A 21,042-nucleotide genomic window follows, 5' to 3' on the forward strand; every position below is an offset into this window, starting at 1 on the left:
ATTTTGACTTTGACTACTAGGTCAACCATATTAGTAGCCATAGTTACTAGAGTCTCGATGAATATTTTTACAAAAATTAGTATCATTTTACATCAAACTTTTTCAAAATTTGTATCTTTGAAAGAGATGGTCTAATCAGCAGGACACTGTTGCCAATTTCCTACTGTATATATGTATGACTTGCGCTACTAGTATACTAGTTACACTAACGCGTTACCTTCCAAGACAGACCCTCAAAATCAGCACCTTCCACGGTCTCCCTCGCATTCTCCAGCCGAGTCATGAGATTATGTTTTTCCTGGGCCAGTATTTTATTCTCATGTTGTAACGTGGCGATTAACTGATCCTTCGAATTTGAGCGACACGTTAAGAGCTATAAAACGATCCACATTAATATCTTCATGTTAACAATCTGAAATATTAAGTTATGCGTACCATAATAAAAGCCAAAAGCAGCCCAAAATATTAAACAATAACTTATAGATATGATCTGTCAACACTGTGAACATAGCAAAATGTTTTCAGGAGCACAAGCAGTTGCCGAGAATCTTTATTTGTTTAGCAAATCACCATTGTTATGCCATCTTGCGTTTTAGACTAGCAACTTACCAAATTTACTTGTGCTTCTAGGAACTGCTTACACTTGAATTATTGTTGAAGCATGAGTTTCTAAATTCCATTACCGTTAGTCTACTTACCACGACTGAAGACTATTCTGGCACTAATTTGCTATGTGCTTAGGTAAAATCAGACAGTTTAATGTAAATTTTAGACCTTGGGCATTCAAAATGAAATGGAATTGTTATAAGTATTTACATGAGTCATTTTTTATTGTATTCTTTTACACTCTTTAATAAAAAACGAATATACTATCTTACTTGGCTGGCACGATTGTACTTAGTCGATGGGTCATTAATTTGGTTGGTAAGACGTCTATATTCTCTGATGTAAAAATCACGTTCCGTCTTCAGCTGCTCAGATGAGCTCTGAAACAAAGCGTGCAAATACTATTTCTATGCAATTGCCTCGATTGACCAAATTTGTGACTTAGAAGTACCTGAACGTATTTTCGGTCTTCTGTGTTACATTTGCAACAACTGCAATACGAACGTGGTGTGTTAGTTCGAGTAACCCCTTTGTCGCCATAATTGTTATCACACTGTGTGCTAGCATCAAATGATCTAATACGAGTAGGGGGAGACACTGGACTGTTAAGGGGCGTGATTGTGATGTCGGGTTCCGGTGTAGCTTTTCGTTTAGACTTCCTTTTGGGGCTCTTTTTTGATTTTGGTGACGTTCGTTTTGGCGATTTAGATTTGGTAGGGCTACGACGACCTTTTTTAAGCTTTTTTGGGGGAGTTTTAGGTTGAACATTTTGCAATGTTATCACTTCAACTTCTTGGCCCTGCTCGGGATAAAACAATGGAAGATGCCAAAACAAGTTCTGGGCTGGGACAGGAATAGACACAAAGAAGGCGTTCGTACTTACGTCTCGTTTCGTAGGCAGATCGGACACGGTTTCGATTTTTCCAGAAAGCAGCTGGCACTCTAATTCTGCGATTTTTCTTTTTTGATTCGCTGATGCTTGAACTAAACGATCAATTTCCAAATTCAAATCGTGTTCTGGAAAAAAGTTTCCACATTTTAGCGATTGTCGAAATTCAAATACCTACATACGCTTTAAAATGTTCATCAAAGTAAATCTATTCTGTTAACTATTGAATTCAGCGATAAAATTTTCTATTTATAGCCTATAAATAATTTTCCATGATTGTTAAGTGCACTGTAACACAGGGGAGACAAGAAAATCGTCGTAGTTATATCTGCAAGTGGATTGAGAGGAATTGAAGCAAAAGAGGATGCGTTTGTGGTAAGATACCCCGTGTGGTTAGGCACCCATCGGGCGCGTCCCCGGGTGGCGGATAGGGGAAAGCCCATACAGACACCTGAATGATCGTACGTGACTCGTGCTTCGGTGTGGGTAGTGACGATTATAAGTGGCTCGTCGGGGCTAAAACCCAGACTGGTAGCGACGAAGGTCGTCGCCGCGGACCAACCTCCCAAGTCAAGGTGTTAGCGACCGTGCTGAGGACTGCGTGGCACTGGGGTGCAGTGTCGATAACGGTGCCCCTCGGATACCGGGCGACCTCCGAGTGGTGGCTCCTTTCCTTCGGGAAGGGGCTGGCAGCCAAGCCCTGGGCAAGCGGCTCTGCCCAGGTGAGACCGCATTTCCGCACTACTCGTGGGAATTGTATGGAATCTTCAGACAAAACCTTTCTGGGCTCCTCGTCAGAGGGGACCAACAAGCCGGGCCCTCAAAAGGGGTCCGGTAACGGGGCAGGCCTCCTCGAAAGAGGGGACGGCTCCAACGCAGGGCCTTACCCAAGGACCTGGTGGTGGGTCAGCTCCTATTCGCAAGAAGAATAGGACTGGCGCACAGAAGGCGATGGCCAGGAAGCGCCGGCTCGAGGGTAAAACCTCGGGTCAAGCGGGCCCTGCGCCAAAGCCTAAGGCTGCGTCTGGGTCGTTGGCTCAGGGGGGCAACCCGACGTCAGGGACTAAGCGTCTCAGATCAGAGGGAAGCACTCCAGGGTCTGGCTCAAGGCAGCCTGAGAAGAAGCCTAGAGGTTCTGATGCACCCAAGGGTGCACCACGAACTTATGGGCAAGTCGCTGCGGCAGGGCTTAAGGTGGCCGTCGTTCCGGTTTCATACCCGGAGGTGGACATCTCTGAGGCTCAGTCGAGGTGCATTATGGCTGCATTGAATGCAGTCGTAGACCAGATGGAGGGAGGGCCCTTTCCTCGGCTGGCAGGGTTCCGCTGGAATCCGCAGGGTGCCATCGTGGCCGAATGCGAGGACCAGTGGACCTTGGACTGGTTGGAGAGGACCGTCCCTCTTATCAGGCCCTGGGATGGCGCGTCGCTGAAAGTTCAGAGGCACGTCCCGAGGGTAACCAAGGTGATGGCTGTGTTGTACGGGCTCCCGGATGACACGGACACCATTTTGAAGCGCCTCCAGAGGCAAAATCCTGGTTTCAGGACGAGTCTATGGAGGACGTTCTTTCGCAGGGAGGAGCCTGGTAGGATTCTCCTCGCATTTGGTGTCGATGAGACGTCCTATCAGGCACTCCAGCGACAGAACTTTCAGGCGCACGCGGGGGTCTCGCGCGTCACTTTTGTGACGAAAGCGGGTGCTCCGGCTGCGCAAGGTAAGGGAGAGAGCTCCACCGAAGCAGCGGGACCTAGTTCCGTTGCGACGGAGGGGGCTCAACCTCGCGGTGTTGATCTCGAAGAGGAGGCGGGATTGCTCCCGGCACCCGAAGAGATCGAGAAAGATGTCAGCGAGCTTTTGGCTCGCGTGGCGGTTCTTGACTCCGACCAGGGGTCGGAACCGTCGGCATCGCTAAAGGAGGAGGGAACCTAGTACATCAGTGATGGACAAAGTAACCTTCTTACAGAGCAATTTGCAGCACAGTAAGGGGGCGACCTGTCTAATAGGTCGTCAACTTGCTGTAAAGCAGACAGGCGTATGCCTCATACAAGAACCTTGGGTTTACAAGGGACGAGTAAGAGGTCTGGGCCAGGTGGAGGACTCTCTTTATTATAAGAGGGACAGCCAACTGAACCCGAGGACTTGCATTTATGTCGATAGACGAATCGAGTCTTATCTAATGGCTGATTTTTGTTTCAGGGATCTCGTAGCTCTACGACTTCAGCTGAAAGATGACAGAGGACGGGGCAGGCACTTGGTGGTCTGCTCCGCCTATCTCCCGTACGACTCAGAAGGGGCTCCACCAACCAAGGAGCTGGCTGAGTTGATAGAGTACTGTCGAAGTAATTGGCTCCCTCTTGTGGTTGGCTGTGATGCAAACGCACACCATGTTGTGTGGGGCAGCACGGACACGAACTCGAGGGGCGACCACCTTCTGGAGTACATGCAAACAACTGATTTGAATGTTTTAAATCAGGGAGCAGCCCCTACCTTCGTCACAGCGCGGAGGCAGGAGGTCATTGATCTGACGTTGGGCTCACATGATCACGAATTGGAGAGTGTCTGATGAGCCGTCGCTTTCGGACCACAGGCACATTCTCTTCCAACTGAACCTGGCATTGCACTGCGGGCCCTGTAGGTTTCGGAATCCCCGATCCACTGACTGGGACTGCTATGTGGCAAAACTGTCGGACCGGTTGGATAGACCACCTTTGCTCTGTCGGAAAGCAGGGCAGGTGGAAGAGGCGGCCGCATTAGTAAGTGACGCCATAACAGCGTCCTATGAGGACAGCTGTAAACTGCGTACCTTTCGAGGAAAGAAGAGAACACCTTGGTGGAACTCAGACCTTGAAAAGGCTCGTAAGGAGGTTCGCAGGCTCTTTAATAGGGCCATGCGAACTAAGTTACCTGCGGACTGGGAAGATCTTAAGATCTCCCAGCGCAGGTATAAGGACCATATTCGGAGGTCGAAACGAGGATCTTGGAGGACTTTCTGTGGTAACATGGAAGGTCTTCCTGAAGTTCAAAAACTTCGTAAAATCCTTTTGAAGGACCCGGGGCAAAAGGTGGGGACACTGAGCCTTCCATGCGGCAGATATACGTCTACCGCGGATGAGGCACTCACATGTCTCCTGGAAACACACTTTCCAGGCTCTGGGGACTACTTAACTTCGGACCCACCAAAAGGAGCTACTCGGGTCGGTGTAAGGCCGATCAACTGGAAGGTAGCTTCCCGGGTGGTTACCGAGGGATCTCTGAGATGGGCGGTCAACACGTTCAGCCCATTTAAGAGTGCAGGACCGGATGGAATATTCCCGGCTCTTCTACAGAAGGGCCTGGATCCGCTGCTCTTACACTTGTTGCATCTCTTCAGAGCCTCTCTGGCTTTAGGGTATATCCCCGAAAGCTGGAGGAAGGTAAGAGTTGTGTACCTACCTAAGCCGGGTCGTGCTAAATATGACGTGGCGAAGGACTATAGGCCCATCAGCCTATCATCGTTTCTTCTAAAAACGGTGGAGAAGCTGGTGGATGCATACATAAGGAATGGCGTACTGGTTAGTAGACCACTACATCCGTTCCAACATGCTTACAGGGCTGGTATGTCCACGGAGACGGCTCTACACAGCCTGGTGTGCAGGCTGGAAAAGGGAATGTCTTCCGGGGGGATAGCTCTGGGAGCCTTTTTAGATATCGAGGGTGCGTTTAACAAGACCACGTTCGATTCGATTAGTGAGGCTGCTGAGAGCTTTGGTATTGATGGGTCGATCGTAAGATGGATCTGAGCCATGCTCGAAAGCAGAATCATTATATCCTCAATTGGGATGACGGAGATGAGCTCATCGGTTACTAGAGGATGTCCGCAGGGTGGAGTATTGTCTCCACTGCTGTGGTGCCTGGTACTAGACGGGCTCCTCCGCACCTTGAACGAGGGGGGAACATATACACAGGGATACGCGGACGATCTCGCGATCGTCATAACTGGGAAGTTTCCAAACACCGTGAAAGAACTCATGCAGGGGGCTCATGAACAGGTGGATAGGTGGTGCAGTAGCCATGGCCTTTCCGTTAACTCGGAAAAGACCGAGGTTGTTTCATTCACGAATAGAAGGAGAGCGGATCTTACTGGGCTCGCTCTTCGAGGACGTCAACTGGGTCTCACCAGGTCAGTGAAATACCTGGGAGTCATCATTGACTCCCGCCTGACCTGGAAAGGGCACATTGAGCGCATAAGCAAAAAGGCCACTGCATGTCTATGGGCATGCAGAAGGGCTTTTGGTTGTACATGGGGCTTGAACCCTCGACTGGTATACTGGCTTTACACTGCAGTGATAAGGCCAATAATACTGTATGGTGCACTTGTATGGTGGCCTGCCATGCGCAGGGTAACCTACAGGAAGCAGCTAGGAAAGGTCCAGCGACTCGCCTGTCTGGGAGTCACTGGAGCCCTAAAAACCACGCCAACCTTGGCCATGGAGGCACTTCTGGGACTAGAGCCTTTACACTTAGCTGTGGAGGCAGAGGCTCGGAAAGCTTCCATACGGCTAAAAGATTGGGATGAATGGAAGGATCGAGGCAGCCTTGGGCACGGGCGGATCTGGGAGGAAACCCTCAGAACCGATCCCCTCCTTGCAAGGAGGGACGTGATCCGGGCTATCTTGCTAAGACCAAAGCGTTATAAAGTCATTCTCCCGGATAGGGAGCAGTGGCTGAACTCGGATTGCCCGTTCCTCAAACCTGAGGGGCTCGTGTGGTTTACAGACGGGTCCCAAACAGAAAGGGGAACGGGCATGGGTATATATGGTGATCGACCGAGAGCCAGCGTCAGCGTCTCCCTTGGTCAGCATAGCACCGTGTTTCAGGAAGAGATGTTAGCCATCATGACCTGTGCACAGGAAAACCTCCTTAGAGGTTACCGTAACAAGCATATATACATATGTAGTGATAGTCAGGCGGCGTTGAGGGCCCTGTCGGTAGACAGGTTCCGATCAGCTACGGCGCTTGATTGCAGGCGAACCCTAGATAGATTAGGTGAGTCTAATAGGGTAAGCTTGATTTGGGTGCCAGCGCACTGCGGAATAGGGGGCAACGAAAGGGCGGACGAGTTGGCTCGCGAAGGCAGTGGTGGGGTCTTCGTCGGGCCCGAGCCTACCCTAGGGATTGCTCCCTCCGTTGTTAGGGCCAGGATTAAAGATTGGTTGACCAGTCAATTCCAGGCTCAGTGGCAACAAGTAACCGGACTCCGACAGTCCAAGGCCTTTCTAACAGGGCCCGTTGGCAAATCGGGGTCTTCTAAGCTTCTAAAACTGAATAGAAGCCAGCTTAGGAAGATCACTGGTGTCCTTACGGGACACTGGATGGTCAACTATCACCTGCATAACATTGGGCTCGCGGAGGAGTCAACGTGCAGGTTCTGTGGCGAGGCAGATGAAACTACCGAGCATGTGGTCTGTCACTGTGACGCTTTGATCAGGGACAGATATCAACTCCTTGGAGACAGATACCTGGAACCGAGGAGGGTGAAGCAACTTAGGCTAAACAGGGTCCTATCCTTCATTGAGAGGAACGGGCTCTGAACTCAGTTGCGAAGAAAGGGGGTAGGCACAATGGGCCTCTGGTGTGCCTAAGTGCTGCCCGGTCGGGCTCCCCTGCGAATAGATAGAATAGAAGATACCCAAACGTCGAAATTTTCTCCAAATCAACTGATTTTCTCCTTTTAGTACGGGAGGTAGCGTCCTATTTTTACGGGTCATTTTCGCACAATTACTTTTTATTCTGCCTGGTAGTTTTTACTTAGTTAACACTTAAAACAAGCGTCAGCTGGCGCGACTGCGTGGCGTGATGGTATGAGAGGCGGGTCATTTTCGCACAATTACTTTTTATTCTGCCTGGTAGTTTTTACTTAGTTAACACTTAAAACAAGCGTCAGCTGGCGCGACTGCGTGGCGTGATGGTATGAGAGGCTAAGAAACGGCTTCCTAACAGGGAAATAAAAGTTGGTAGCGCCTGAAAAATAATCGCACACAATCATACCTACAGTCTCTCCGTGAGCAGCCGCAGCCGTGGTTAGGGCTATTAGTTTCCTTTTTTTGGTTTGTTTTGTCTATTTTGATTTATTATATGATACAATGGTATTATTATACAGTATGTGATACCACTCATGTATGACAAGCATGCATGGAAATAACCTCATCAGTTTATCTTGTTAGCTGCTGTTATCATTTCAAATGCTAACGCTACGCTACACTTTAGCTAACAGGGTATCAGCTGGATACGTCACATACAGTGTAGCGTTTAGCGTTAGCGGGCGCTAGCGCGCGCCGACTTTGAATTTTGATGACCCAGCTAACACATTTTTCCACGTTGTCGTGTCAGCTAACAAGTGGTATCCTTTTTTTTGTGCCATAAACTGATGAGGTACTCATTTCCATGCATGCTGATGTCATATTATTGGAGAAAAATATGATTGAAAGAGAATACATGCTCATCTTCCTACGCCAACGTTGTCTTCGCCAACTGATTTTGGATGGGAGGAACAAGGCGATAAATATATTTTCAAGTGGTTTGAAGGCGAACAGTTGCATGAAGTATTCTTTTGATTTTATTTTATATTAGGGTTATAATGTTTAGTGTTGTATAATTAGAGAATTTATAATATATAATTTATAATTATAAATAAATTATTTTGAGACCCGCTCATAGTTTGGGGATCTAAATCATCAATTTATACACGCCCGCCGTCTTTATTTCCAAAGATATTTAAACAATCTTCCACTGTTTGTCTTATTTTCTCCTTAGCTTCCTCGACCACAAGAGGGCTATTTTTTAATTTTTGGGCACGGCTTCCTAACAGGGAAATAAAAGTTGGTAGCGCCTGAAAAATAATCGCACACAATCATACCTACAGTCTCTCCGTGAGCAGCCGCAGCCGTGGTTAGGGCTATTAGTTTCCTTTTTTTGGTTTGTTTTGTCTATTTTGATTTATTATATGTCCTTAACGCACGTTACAAATTATAAAATACAATGTTTCATGTATAATATTATTATACAGTATGTGATACCATTTTACTCATGTATTCTCTTTCAATCATATTTTTCTCCAATAATATGACATCAGCATGCATGGAAATGAGTACGTCATCAGTTTATGGCGCAAAAAAAAAGGAAACCACTTGCTATCTGACACGACAACGTGGAAAAATGTATAAGCTGGGTCATCAAAATTGAAAGTCGCCGAGCGCGCTAGCGCGCGCTAACACTACGCTACACTTTGGACGCCCAGCTAACAGGTTTTGCCACATTTAAATATCAGCTGACAGTTATTTATGCTCTTTTTACATTGTACACTATTATACAGGGTGATTCCTATAGTACCTGCCACCGTTTGGGAGCGTGTAGGTGGTGCGTAGGGGAGTATTTTGATATAGGACACTTGGGGTCGGAAATCTAAAATAAGAGTGCCAGAGCCAAATTTACCTTCTGGAATTTCGCGCCTGTAGGTAGGCAACCCAACCGGCCGGCGGTGCACACGGAGCGATCTCAGGCGGCGATGTGTGGCTGACACTTGATCAGAATTTTGTTTAAACCCACGAAATCCCGTCTGCAACGACGCGTATCAAGTGAATAAACACTATGGCAATAGTATAATAATAGTTGGCTAGATGTAGGAAGTGCATTGAGAACAACGGTGGCCACGTTGAACACTTGTAAACGTTATTGCTTTTGACTGTCGTTTTCCCTCCTTCCCTCCCATGTCGCTTCCTCGCGCTAACTCGCTCTGCATCGCTCCGCGCGAAACGTCGGTCGGTTGGGTTGCCTACATACAGGCGTGAAATTCCAGAAGATAAATTTGGTTCTGGCGCCCTTATTTTAGATTTCCGACCCCAAGTGTCCTATATCAAAATACTCCCCTAGGCACCCCCTATACGCTCCCAAACGGTGGCAGGTACTATAGGAATCACCCTGTATATACCATTTTCAGCTTTGCGAAAATGGTCCGAAAAACAATTTTTTTTTACGTCTTTCGCAGTCTCTCGCCATCTTAAGCCACGCTTTTGAACCAGCTGACGCCCCTATCGTTGATAGGTTATGGATCAAAAATCTATAGTAGAAAGATGAACTTTGCGAAAATGGTCCGGTCAAATAGGACGCTACCTCCCGTACTATTTGGAAGATAGCAGAAATTTGGAAAATTGGATGGTGGAACAATAAAATCGGACCTTTTTTTATCGCCAGGTGAAAATTTGGTTACTCAAAAGTGAGTCTCGAAAGATGGTTGACGAGTTTGAATCCACAACAAACCGTGTGCCTCAAGTTTCTCGCAATTTATTAGATGAAATTTGAATGATTATTATTCTATTGTTACCCTTATCATTTAGGGTTTTGACAACCAATAAAATCAAAAATAAGTTGTCTTTAACCTTTTTGCTAGTTGCCGTTTAATGTAGATCTAATAACGCGCCGTATACACAAGAGAGGTGCACAGTTTTGATTGATAAACTGTTTTTTAACGTAACTAGCCACTCCAAAATATAGAGCAATGAAACGTTTTGCACCTTGGATCTCAACGCTTTCGTGGTAACAATTTGTTTAGATGAGACTACAAATACTACGAAACGGGACAAGCTTTATGTGAGAGTTTTGACCAATCGGGGATCAAAATGCAACAAGCACGTTATATGCGAAAGGTGAAGTGAATAAGAAATGAAAAAATATTTTTTGGTCAAACATTTTTTGTAAGTGCCACACAACCTGACCTGAGGGAGGGACAAAGTTGCCACAATAGCGGATTCTTAGAAACACGCTACAAAATAGTTTTGATACTTATCTGTATCAGCGGTGCTGTGGACAATCTCTCACCGGATCTCTAAACGATTTGGAAATTTCAATTAACCTGCAGGAAATACCCCCACATACACAATTTACTACTAATTAAAGATTTTTTGAGCCTCTGTACGACAATCAACATTCTGCTAAAAATCAAATGGACTATTTCAAATACACAAAAACCTTTAACACCTTTTTTAAATGCAAGGAAATTTCAAACGGAGAGAACTGGCAAAATGCTTGCTCATTACATTAATCTTAAGCCGCATAGTAGGTATCTATCACGCAGAATTGCCGATATATATTAAATTTTTAAGTGGGCGGAGTTTCAATCAAAACTACTCTACCAACCCAACCCACAATACCTTCCATGTCCGAACCCCAATTTGAAACAGAGACCCTCAGTATCGCAGTCGAACTCTTACTTAACTACAGCAAGTAGACTGGAAAAACCTCGGGAAAAACTCATTAACCTTCTAATAAGTACAAGAATTATTAGCATTTTTTTCTTTTCCTATTTGTTCCATCATTCTTTATTCCTTATGCCATTCAAAAAAATAGAAGAAACAAGAAGTAATTGACACAATTAGAAAAAATAAAATCTAATTTAAATTTAAAAAATCCAATTATAGTATAAAAACTCAGTACTCGGTACTGGTTAAAAATGACATTTAATTTTTTTTTGTCTCTATCGGTTGATCTGGTTCTAAATTTTTCGCCCATGCGCAAAAGCAAATTTCTTGCTTGTAGTCCAGGGAATAGAGGGTTTTAACTTGCAAAATGAGAAGTAGTTCCGATTTCTTTTGCATGTCATAGACAGTCATCTGGTGGTTAAGAATCTAAGTTTTCGACCTCCCATCCCTTGTGCTTCCCCCGTACCACCCCCAAAACCTCTGAAATTTGGTTGGTTTCTTAGTTTTTCAATCATATCTTTTTAATGGCTCACTTTAGAAAACATCTGCATACAAAGTTTAGAATTCTTCAAAATATAAGCAACTCTGAAGCTCAATATCGTTTTAATAAACACTTCACAAAAAAGTAGTGTATATCAAAGTTGTGTAGAATTTTATAGTCTACAATTTCTGATAACAATATTTTTTTGTAAAGTGAACCCGAGAGTGAACCTATAAAAAGGTAAAACTGAAAAACAAACCAAATTTCTTTGGTTTTAAGGGTGGTACGGGGGAAGCACAAGGGGTGGGAGGTCGAAAACTTGGATTCTTAACCACTAGATATTCTTCCATGACATGCAAAAAAAATTGGAACTACTTCTCATTTTGCAGGAAATGGTCCATTTTCAGTCTCTATTCCCCGGACTATTGATTTATTCAATTAATTTGCAGGAGTGTGGTGCTAAGGGTCCCTGGTTCGAATCCGGGTTTGGGCATGGATATTCGTAAATGTATAGTAGGTTGGGTTGGTAGCCTTGGCTGAAACCCCGCCCACTCAAAAATAAAGACAAAAAAAAATAAAAAAATAATTTGAAAAATGTGTTAAATCTAATCACTGATTGGACGTTTATCATTAATTATTCGTCGTGACATCCAACGACCTTGATGGCTGTACGCCATTATCTCACCTATAATTGTAAGTTGATTGAGTCGATCACTCAGTCGCTTCTTTTCATCCAACGCCGTTTCTAGCACGCTTTGCAAATGTTTCTTTTCTACCTTAATCGCATCAATGTCAGACAGCAACTCCTGTTTGTCGCGCTTCATTTCCGAAAGCTCCTTCTCCAAACTTTGTATTTGCAATCGCAATTCATGCACCTTGTCTTCCAGCCTGATTAATTAAAAAATGATTAAAAAAAGTATTCCAATGTACCATAGATTTTTTAAATACCTGCTTACTTTTTCTGTTGTGGATTTCACGGCCATATTACAATCCGCTTCGACAGTTAAGGCCATTTGATCGATGTCGCGTAACTCGTCTTCTAAATGCTTATTTCGGTCAGCCAGCGAGAGTGCGCGTTTCATCGCCTCGTGCTGTTTTCCGAGCGCCTCCTTCAAGCGAACCTCCAATTCCGCCTTCTCCTTTTGCAGAAAACTGGCTTGTTTCTGCAGCTGCGTCACCAGGCCCTCGGATTCCTTCGGACAATAATCCTTGTACACTGCGGCCATCGGACGACCGCCTTCCAGCATTTGTGTTAATCTTTCGATTTCTTTATCTCGGTTAAAAATCTGCGACTTGTGCGATTCGTTTATTTCGTACAGGTGGGATATCTCGTCTTTTAGTTTGCCAATCTCTTTGGTCAATTTGAGAATTTTTTGATCGGCGAGTGCCATATCGGTATCACTTTTAAAAGTCAGTTTACTTTTAGAACTTGTTGCAAAAGCGTTGGTCGAGGATTTTGATCCTGGAAATCGAATACAATAAAGAAATTTGCATCTTGGATAACTTATAGATGATCAACAAGGGGTGCCACACTTCAAAAACTAGATATACAGCCATAAAGTATTCACCAATTAAACAAGGACGATAAGTTAAAGTAAATTACGATAAGGTCATTTTAGTTTACGTAATTTTATTTTTATGAAAAAAACTGGGTGGTTCGTTTTCTTGTTTAATTATGTATGTCAAATAAAATATGCGAAATTATTGGTTTCATGTAAATTTTAGCTGATAAAGTTCGTAGATTTTTCTGTGTGTACAATTTCTTTATTTTTTGAGTTTATTTTTGTATAAAATGGATGTGTGCTAAAAGTTAATAGAATTGAATAAGCCAGTAATTAACAACAGTTTGTTTACGTTGATAAGTGTTTAATTTCGTGAAAATAGTGCGTCTTAGGAAAAGTTCAAATTTCAATTTTATTTTGTTGTAGAAAATGGTATATGTATAAGTACATCGAAATATTTTTGGATTCTAAAAGAAGAAACAATGTTGTAGGGAAAGTGACATTACATTTTTGTAGATTGGTGTAGAATTCATTTCTAACAGTTGAGTGATTGTTACACTCCAACATAAGGTGTTGCATTGAACCTACACTACCACACAAACATATTGGAGTGTCTGCTAATTTTATTTTATGTAGATGTGTAGAAAATCTACCATGATTGGCTCTCAATCATGGTTGTTTGGCCCGGGTCAAATTTTGGCAATTGACCCAGGGTACAAGGTCAAATTTTGGCAGTTGGTCCGGGTGCAAGGTAAAATTTTAGCAGTTGGTTCGGGGTGCAAGGCCAAATTTCGGCAACTGGTCCAGGGTTCTTTGGTAGTTAATCAGGAGTGCGAGATAGTAGGTATTCCGAAACTTGACCCTGGGAAATTTTTTGGGAACATACCTACTCTTGACCTGGGGTGCGGGGTCAAATGTTGCCAGTTGGCCCAGGGTACAAGGACAAATTTTGGCAGTTGGTCCAGGTGTAAGAATACATTTTGGCAGTTGTTCCATCAGGGTGCTATGGCAGTTGGTCGGGATGCGAGATGCTAGGTATTCCGTCACTTCAGGATGGGAAAATTTTTTGGACAATGGGAAAATATTTAGGCAGTTGACTCTGGATGCAAGGTTAAATTTTTGCAGTTGGTCTGGGGTGCAAGGTCAAATTTCGGGAACTGGTCCGTGGTTCCTTGGCAATTGATCCAGTATATGAGATAGTAGGTATTCCGGCACTCGACCTTGGGAACATTTTTTGAACCATGGAAAAATACCTACAGTTGACCCGCAGTGCAAAGTCCAATGTTGACAGTTGGCACGGGATGCAAGGACAAATTTTGGCAGATGGTCCGGGTGTATTAGCAGCTGGACCAGGGTGCGAAATAGTAGGTATTCCGGCACTTCACTGTTGGAAAATATTTTGACAGTTGGTCCGGGTCAAATTATGGCAGTTGACCATGGTGCTTTGAAAGCTGGTTAGAGGTGTAATATAGTAGGTATTCCGGCACTTCCACTTGGAAAAATTGTTTGCACTATGGGAAAATATTTCAGTAGTTGGCTCGGATCAAATTTTGGCAATTGGCCCATGGTGCACGGTCAAATTTCGGCAGATGGTCTGGGGTGCGTTTGACAGTTGATACGGGGTGCAAAATAGTAGGTATTCCTGCATTTGACTGTGGGAAAATTTTTTGGACCTGGGGGGGGGGGAATTGACGAGAGTTTGAGACGTATTTGACTTGAGAGAAACAATGAAGTTTAGAGAAACTTGATGGGAGCAAAGCAAGATATAAAAATTGAGCGAATGTTTGTTTCGAATCCACATAAATACAAGCTTTGACATATAAAGGTCTACTGATAAAATCAGTGGCGTAGGGTCTATTTAATCATATTTTGCTTACATAAACAAGCATAATAATAAGGTCCGTTTGAAAATAGTCAGAAAAACTTAAAGAATCCAAAGATTTTTTAAAGATTTTTAAACTTTCAATTGTCTCTTTACTGTTTGAGCGATACAGACAACACAACACGTTTCCTATCAAAACATCTCAGACCAACTAGCAATCGAATTCTTATTAGTTTTCGCCTTGAAACGATAATGTTGTTTTCTGATTTCAGTTTTATAATTATACATTTTTACAGTTTTCTGAATTATCCGCTCAGTCCACTCTTTTGTGTCAGTTGATTTCCTTCTTCCAAATTTCCCGAATATTTGAAATACATATTTTAAAATTTGACCAATTTTCAGAATTTTAGAGATCTTACTTTCGAAATTCATACCAGGGAGAAAGTAGTTTTCCAATTTTTCTAGATTTTCTAGATATTGTTTAATTTTTTTCATTTTTTAATACAAATCCTGAATTTCCGAATTGTTTTTAGTTTTTGGAATTTTTTAACGTTTCTAATTTTTTTACATTTTTTTTTTATTTAAGTCCCTTTTTTTGCTAGATATTTTTCGCGATATTTTTTAAATAATGTTGACTCTATTTTTAAGGCTCTTTCTGGATTTTCTCAATTCTAATCGTGCCGCCTTAGAGAATTTATTTAAATTTTCCTAGTTGTTCTGAAGTGTTTGAAATTGTTTTATCTTTACTTTTTTGCGTTTCCAACTTTTTTAAATTTTTGCCTGAATTTGTGATACTCTATATTTTAAGACTTGTTGAATTTTCCCAATTCTATTAACTTTTTTTAATTTAGGGAATTTTTTTTGTATAAGTACAGTCTGGTCAATCTAAACTGAAGAATCGGAAGATAAAAATTCAAAGAAACTGAAAAACCTGAAGTATCTTGATCTCGATCTTGATAACCTAAAATATCTTATGGATCCTAAGAAACCTGAAAAATCGGCAGAACCCAAAAAAATGAAACTCTCGGCAGAATCATAACAATTTTATTTTATGCATCTGAGAAATATGAAGAATGAAAAGGATTCGAAGAAACGGGAAGAACTCGAAGAATAAAGATGAATAATATGAAGAATCTGAAGAAGAATCCAAAAGGTCTGAAACTGGAGAATGAGAAAGCTCCAATCAAATAAAAATTTTTGAAGAATCAAAAGGAATCCAAAGTGTCTCAAACTTCTGAAGAAATGAAAGCATAATTTGTTGATATATAAAGAATCTGTACATTAAATTCCAAAACAATTGGACGCATTTTTTACCAATCTCTAATGAAACACACTGTACAATAATATAAGGTGTATGGACTCCTTATCCGCAGCACAGTCAATCCTGTTAACAATCAATCCAATCTAAGATGAGAAACATCAGCACAGTAGTCTTAAAGAGTTTTATTTCGAAAATCACAATCGCGTGCATTTATTTCAAAATTTGGCAAACTGAAATGGATAGAAGATAAATTGTAGAGGACTAAATTATCCACACAAAAAAAACTGTGGAATGGCATGTGGCTATTTTAAACCGTGCGTGTAAATGTATTCCCCTTTGAAATAGTACCTAAGTAAAAATTACATCGTGCGTTAAATTTATAGATGTACACATTTTTTTGAAGTGTTACACCCCTCCTTACATTTTGCAAATTTTTCCTTTCGGACACACCTGAATTTTTGTTTAACGACAACAAATGATCGGTTTTCTTTGCAGATTCGTATTCCAAATCTCGAATCCGCTTTTTCAATTTTTCACATTCAGCGCCGATTTCGAGACCGTCTCGTTCAAAGCACAATATCCGACGTTTTAAATCTACAATTTGCAAAGTTAATCTACGTAATAAGTACACTAGATCTAAAGACCTTTCTGTAGCTTTTCATTCTGCTCTCTGAATTGTAAAAATGCCAAATGCAAATCATTACACTCCTTCACAAGTTTAGCGTTATCGCATCTGTAAGGTTCAACTCCATACTGAAGGGTGTCACGTTCCTGAAATGAAAAAAAAATTAAAACTGACAGTTAAACCAAAGCACTCTTTGTACCTCAATGGTTTCCTTCGCAAGTTCTTTATACTTTTTTAAGCTTTCGGTTGTTTGTATTAAGTCAGCAGTCAGCTTTTCCACGAGTGGCAACGATTCCGGAATTAACACTTGCATATAGCCCAAGCTGTCTAAGTGTTTTCGAACACGCCTAAAACGTTCTTCCATTTTGTTACAATATTTGGTCTTAAGATTAAAAAATAAAAGCACAAATATGCAAATATTATAAAATAGAGTTTATGTTAATAAATCTAAAATCTCTTCTAATTGCCCATGACGAATATACAATAAACTGGCTTCGTCTCATCATACTCATTTATTTAAAATAGAATAAAATCAATTCGTTGGAATGAACAATACAAACAAAAATTTTAAATTTCTTTGGACGGTTTAAAATGTGGTTAGGTTTTTTTCGCGTCTAAAGAATCACTCTCTCGTAGCGGTGGTTACCTAAGCACACTTTGGTAGCGTCCATTGTCAAGTCCGATTTACTTACGGATGTAAAGAGTAAAAGCTATATGTCTTTAGTTTATGGCCGTTAACACAGACAAAGTTAAGCTGAGCTTAGCTTAAAATCCATGGCAACAATTGTAGTAATAATTGTTGCCAAGGATTTTAAGCTATGCGATGCGTAAGCTTTAAGGCCCTCTTGAATTTGTCGGTGCAAACGGCCATTATGCTGGACAAAACTCTATCAAAAGCATACGATAAAATCGCTCCAGCTAAAGCTGTCGGGATTTTACCACAAATGTATACAGTGATATAGGTACGTACATACTAAGTACGTAATTATTAATTTTATCAAAATGCCCTAATGTTGCGTACTCAATAACAAATTGAAAAAAAATGTAACCCGGTCGCATACTCCAAAATGGCACTTACAACACATCTTTTATGTGGGCCATTATATCAATATTTATTCTATCTCTACCAGGGATTTTCAAATGGGATGAGTGGGAGAGAAAAAGGAGTAGAAAAGAGATAGACGCAAGGAGGACGGAGAGAAAGCGGTAGCGGGTGATAGAGATTTAATAAAAACGGAGATATTAGAGAGAAAATAAAAGAGGAAGTAGCAAGACGTGAGGAGAGTGAAAGAAAAGATATCAGAGGAAACGAAGGGAGAGAAAGATATATTTGTATGTACGATATGACCAGTATAGACTAAAAATAGTACAATAAGGTCGCTACTTTTATGGTCCAGTACCAATTAGATTTATCGGATCTATTAATTGGAACTTAAAAGCCACATAAATTAGATATACACTCATATACCTAAACCTAAACATTATAGCTTGTTTAACCTTAGTAAAAATGTTTACTATTGATTTACACAAAAAAAGGGTATTCGAAAAATATCGCATTGGTCCCTCCACAGGTCGCATTTATCTACCGATTCGAACCGTTTCAAAACCAATACGCCCCAAATGTTATCCGGTTGGGGCCAATGCCTTTTCTGGTTTCTATCATTGACTAATACCCCAGTCAATATTTCTATTAAGCTTCGATTTGGGAGCTTTAACTTCACGTTTGGTTCATCCCAAAGCGCCGGTTCTGTTTACCAAAAATGGCCCACTTGGCACTCTAGATCCGATCTTGCGGTTTCGTATGTCGGGCAAGCCGGAGATCTCACACATTTCTCTATCTATTCTCCCCTACGAATAGATAGAAGGTGAAACGAAACAACTTCGACTTATTCTCGACGGTAGGCCCACGGACGTCGGTCAGAAGACCTCGCTAAATCGTTCGATCGGTAGTAGCGACGGGTGGCGTGTACAAAAGGGCAGGGACGTAATCAACGCGAGTTTCTGACTCGCGCTTACTGGGAATTCCTCGTTCATGGAATAAGAATAGAACGCCTATTTCTCCACCTGCACGTTAGAAGGGAGGTAGATATTCCATTGGAGTAAAAAGTGACGCCTCCACTTTTTTGACGGAAATACACGTCTTGAAGCATCAGGAATCAGAATCAAATAAAATCTTGATGTTGTCGGTCTGTACTCTCATTTCCGGATAAACTGATTGGAACCCAAATTGCTACCTACACATTCTTGGACATAAAAGGAAGAACTGAAAAACTTTTGGGCAGAATCGCGCATGCGCAAGTGTGTCAAACTTTCATTTCCAGCTAAACGACTGAACCAATAGGATTCAAATTTAGAACACATATTCTTAAAAGCCGCTTTACATTAGGCAATTTTCGTGCAATGCAAGTTAGAGATACGTTACTGCGCATGTTCATACGCAATTCAGGTGCAAGAAAAATAAATAGAGAAAGTTCTATTTCACTTGCAAGTTTGGCGCAAGTTCTAGTAACTTTTCTAGTAATTTTGTCAATACCACAATTTATTTGGTTTCGCGTGTGTTATTTTGTGTGTTTTTTTTAATAGCAAGCGCCACCACATAATAAGCTGTAGCCAGCTTAATTTCCTTTTGTTTGCTCATACCTAATGGTCAATTTTATTAAGTTTCAAGAATAACCTTCGGTGTAAACAAACTGAAAAGTTTCAATTTTTGAAAAATATGTTGTCAGTACTGCAACACTTTTCTGAACTTGCACAAAAGTTGCAACACAATTGCATAAATGTAAAACCGTAATAAGCAATGCAAGGCAATTTTAGATTGCATAGCACAAGCCTTGCATTGCACTAAAATTGCCTAATATGTAAAGCGGCTTTAAGGCAGGAATAGATTGGCAAGTCTTCTCACGCTAGTTGCTGTTTGACAACACTGTTCAGGTATAAAACCACTGTCAACTTGCAACACCTGAACAAAATCGCGCATGCGCAGGTAGCATCTAATCTACCCACAGCAATTTTTTATGGCATTTCTTTACAAAAAATATTGCAAAATAATACTATGTAAAACTGATTTATTCGTTTTAGAGATTAAATCTAATTATAGTAGGTAATACATAGCAATGACTACACCTCCCTCCAGCGGCATCCCGAATTGACTATATGCATAATTAATGAGCATTTCCTATTATCATCTATTAACAGCATCTACTAATAAGAAGTAAAATATTGCTGAATACCGTGTGGTTGTTTATACTTATAACTTATTATTCACTAGTCATGCTTGAATAACAGCCATTGCTTCAGCACGTTCTTCCTCAAGCTCTTTGCCAGTTGCTGCTAACATGTCAAGGTAAAAGTCATCAATCTTAAGACCTTGCACAATTTTCCATTGCCCATTACTAATAGTAACGGGAAAAGAAAATACGACACCTTTTGGTGCACCGTAACTGCCATCACTTACTACACCCATAGAAACGAACTCATCCGGATCGGTTCCCAGGAACCAACTACGCATATGATCAGCAGCGGCGGTCGCCGCTGACATCGCAGATGACATTTTACGAGCCGCAATTACGGCTGCACCTCGTTTCTGCACGGTTTCGATAAACTGCTTTCTTAACCAAGCTTCGTCCTTTACAGCTTCAGAGGCCGAAACCATTTTTCCATTTACGTTAACTTTAGCATGGCTAGCATCAGGAACTTGAGTGGATGAATGGTTGCCCCAGATGATGACGTTGGAAACACACGGAACCGGTACATTGGCACGAGCCGCAATTTGCGCTCTCGCTCTGTTATGATCAAGTCTGGTCATTGCTGTGAAATTTTCTGCCGGAATCGAAGGTGCATATTTAGAGCAGACTATCGCGTTTGTGTTTGCCGGGTTACCAACAACCAAAACTTTAACATCTTTACGTGCGTGTTTATCTAAAGCTTCGCCTTGAACTTTGAATATTTTCACATTGGCAGATAAGAGATCTTTACGTTCCATTCCCTGTTTACGGGGCATTGCGCCTACTAAGAAAGCGGCCGAGACGTCATTGAATGCAACAGCCGGATCTGCGGTAGGAACAACTTGGCGTAGTAAAGGTAGGGCACAATCCGCCAATTCCATGACGACACCTTCTAATACCTCCATCATAGGGGGTATGTCTAATAAATGTAAGATTAGGGGTTGATCTCGACCGAAGACATCTCCTTTAGCAATGATGTACAGGAGGGAATAAGCGATTTGTCCAGCAGCTCCAGTTACAACAACTCGGATCGGTTGTTTATCCAAATGAGACTGAAAATGCAAGTAGTTATATAATAAATCAATTTGTAAAGTTTTAAATGGCCATGATAGGAAATTGGAAATATGAATAAGCAAGGCCACATTAAAAATAGCATATTTACTTACTTACCATTTTTCAAAACTTTCTGAATAGGCTGTTTGCAGAAAAATAGAAACGTAACCGATAATGGTTGATAACTGAAAGAAACTTATAAAAATCTTTAGCCAACTCGACCCGACTTTCAATAATCAGTTAAAGACACTTTGAACCGTTTCAAAATTACTTGAGATTAATTTATCTTGTCAAGTGTCAACTTGGTTCACAATTCTCATTTAAAGTAGTGTTTGTGTTTGCCCTT

At 41.8% G+C, this 21,042-nt stretch overlaps 2 protein-coding genes across 7 annotated transcripts in view; both read right to left on the minus strand.

The window, feature by feature from the left end:
* Positions 1–17,030, minus strand: part of LOC116167863 (centrosomal protein of 135 kDa) — a 66,806-nt gene extending 49,776 nt beyond the window's left edge. For all 6 annotated transcript variants that reach the window (XM_031483447.1, XM_031483445.1, XM_031483448.1 and 3 more), the window contains exons 1-8: positions 16,619–17,030; positions 16,439–16,565; positions 16,245–16,388; positions 12,158–12,671; positions 11,895–12,097; positions 1,490–1,623; positions 879–986; positions 218–373 (exon numbers count right to left, since the gene is read on the minus strand). In XM_031483447.1, the coding sequence (XP_031339307.1) occupies positions 218–373; positions 879–986; positions 1,490–1,623; positions 11,895–12,097; positions 12,158–12,671; positions 16,245–16,388; positions 16,439–16,565; positions 16,619–16,783 (1,551 nt within the window). In that variant the 5' untranslated portion in view covers positions 16,784–17,030. The remainder of the gene's footprint in view (positions 1–217; positions 374–878; positions 987–1,489; positions 1,624–11,894; positions 12,098–12,157; positions 12,672–16,244; positions 16,389–16,438; positions 16,566–16,618) is intronic.
* A 2,654-nt stretch (positions 17,031–19,684) lies between these two features.
* LOC116167877 (malate dehydrogenase, cytoplasmic) lies at positions 19,685–21,042 on the minus strand. The gene is made up of 2 exons (XM_031483475.1): positions 20,814–21,042; positions 19,685–20,695 (listed from the first exon to the last, which is right to left on the minus strand). Exons 1-2 carry the CDS (start codon positions 20,814–20,816, stop codon positions 19,688–19,690), a joined length of 1,011 nt encoding a protein of 336 aa, XP_031339335.1. The 5' UTR covers positions 20,817–21,042; the 3' UTR covers positions 19,685–19,687.

The sequence above is a fragment of the Photinus pyralis genome, unplaced genomic scaffold (genome assembly GCF_008802855.1).
Source record: "Photinus pyralis isolate 1611_PpyrPB1 unplaced genomic scaffold, Ppyr1.3 Ppyr1.4_LG4, whole genome shotgun sequence".
NCBI lineage: Eukaryota > Metazoa > Arthropoda > Insecta > Coleoptera > Lampyridae > Photinus > Photinus pyralis.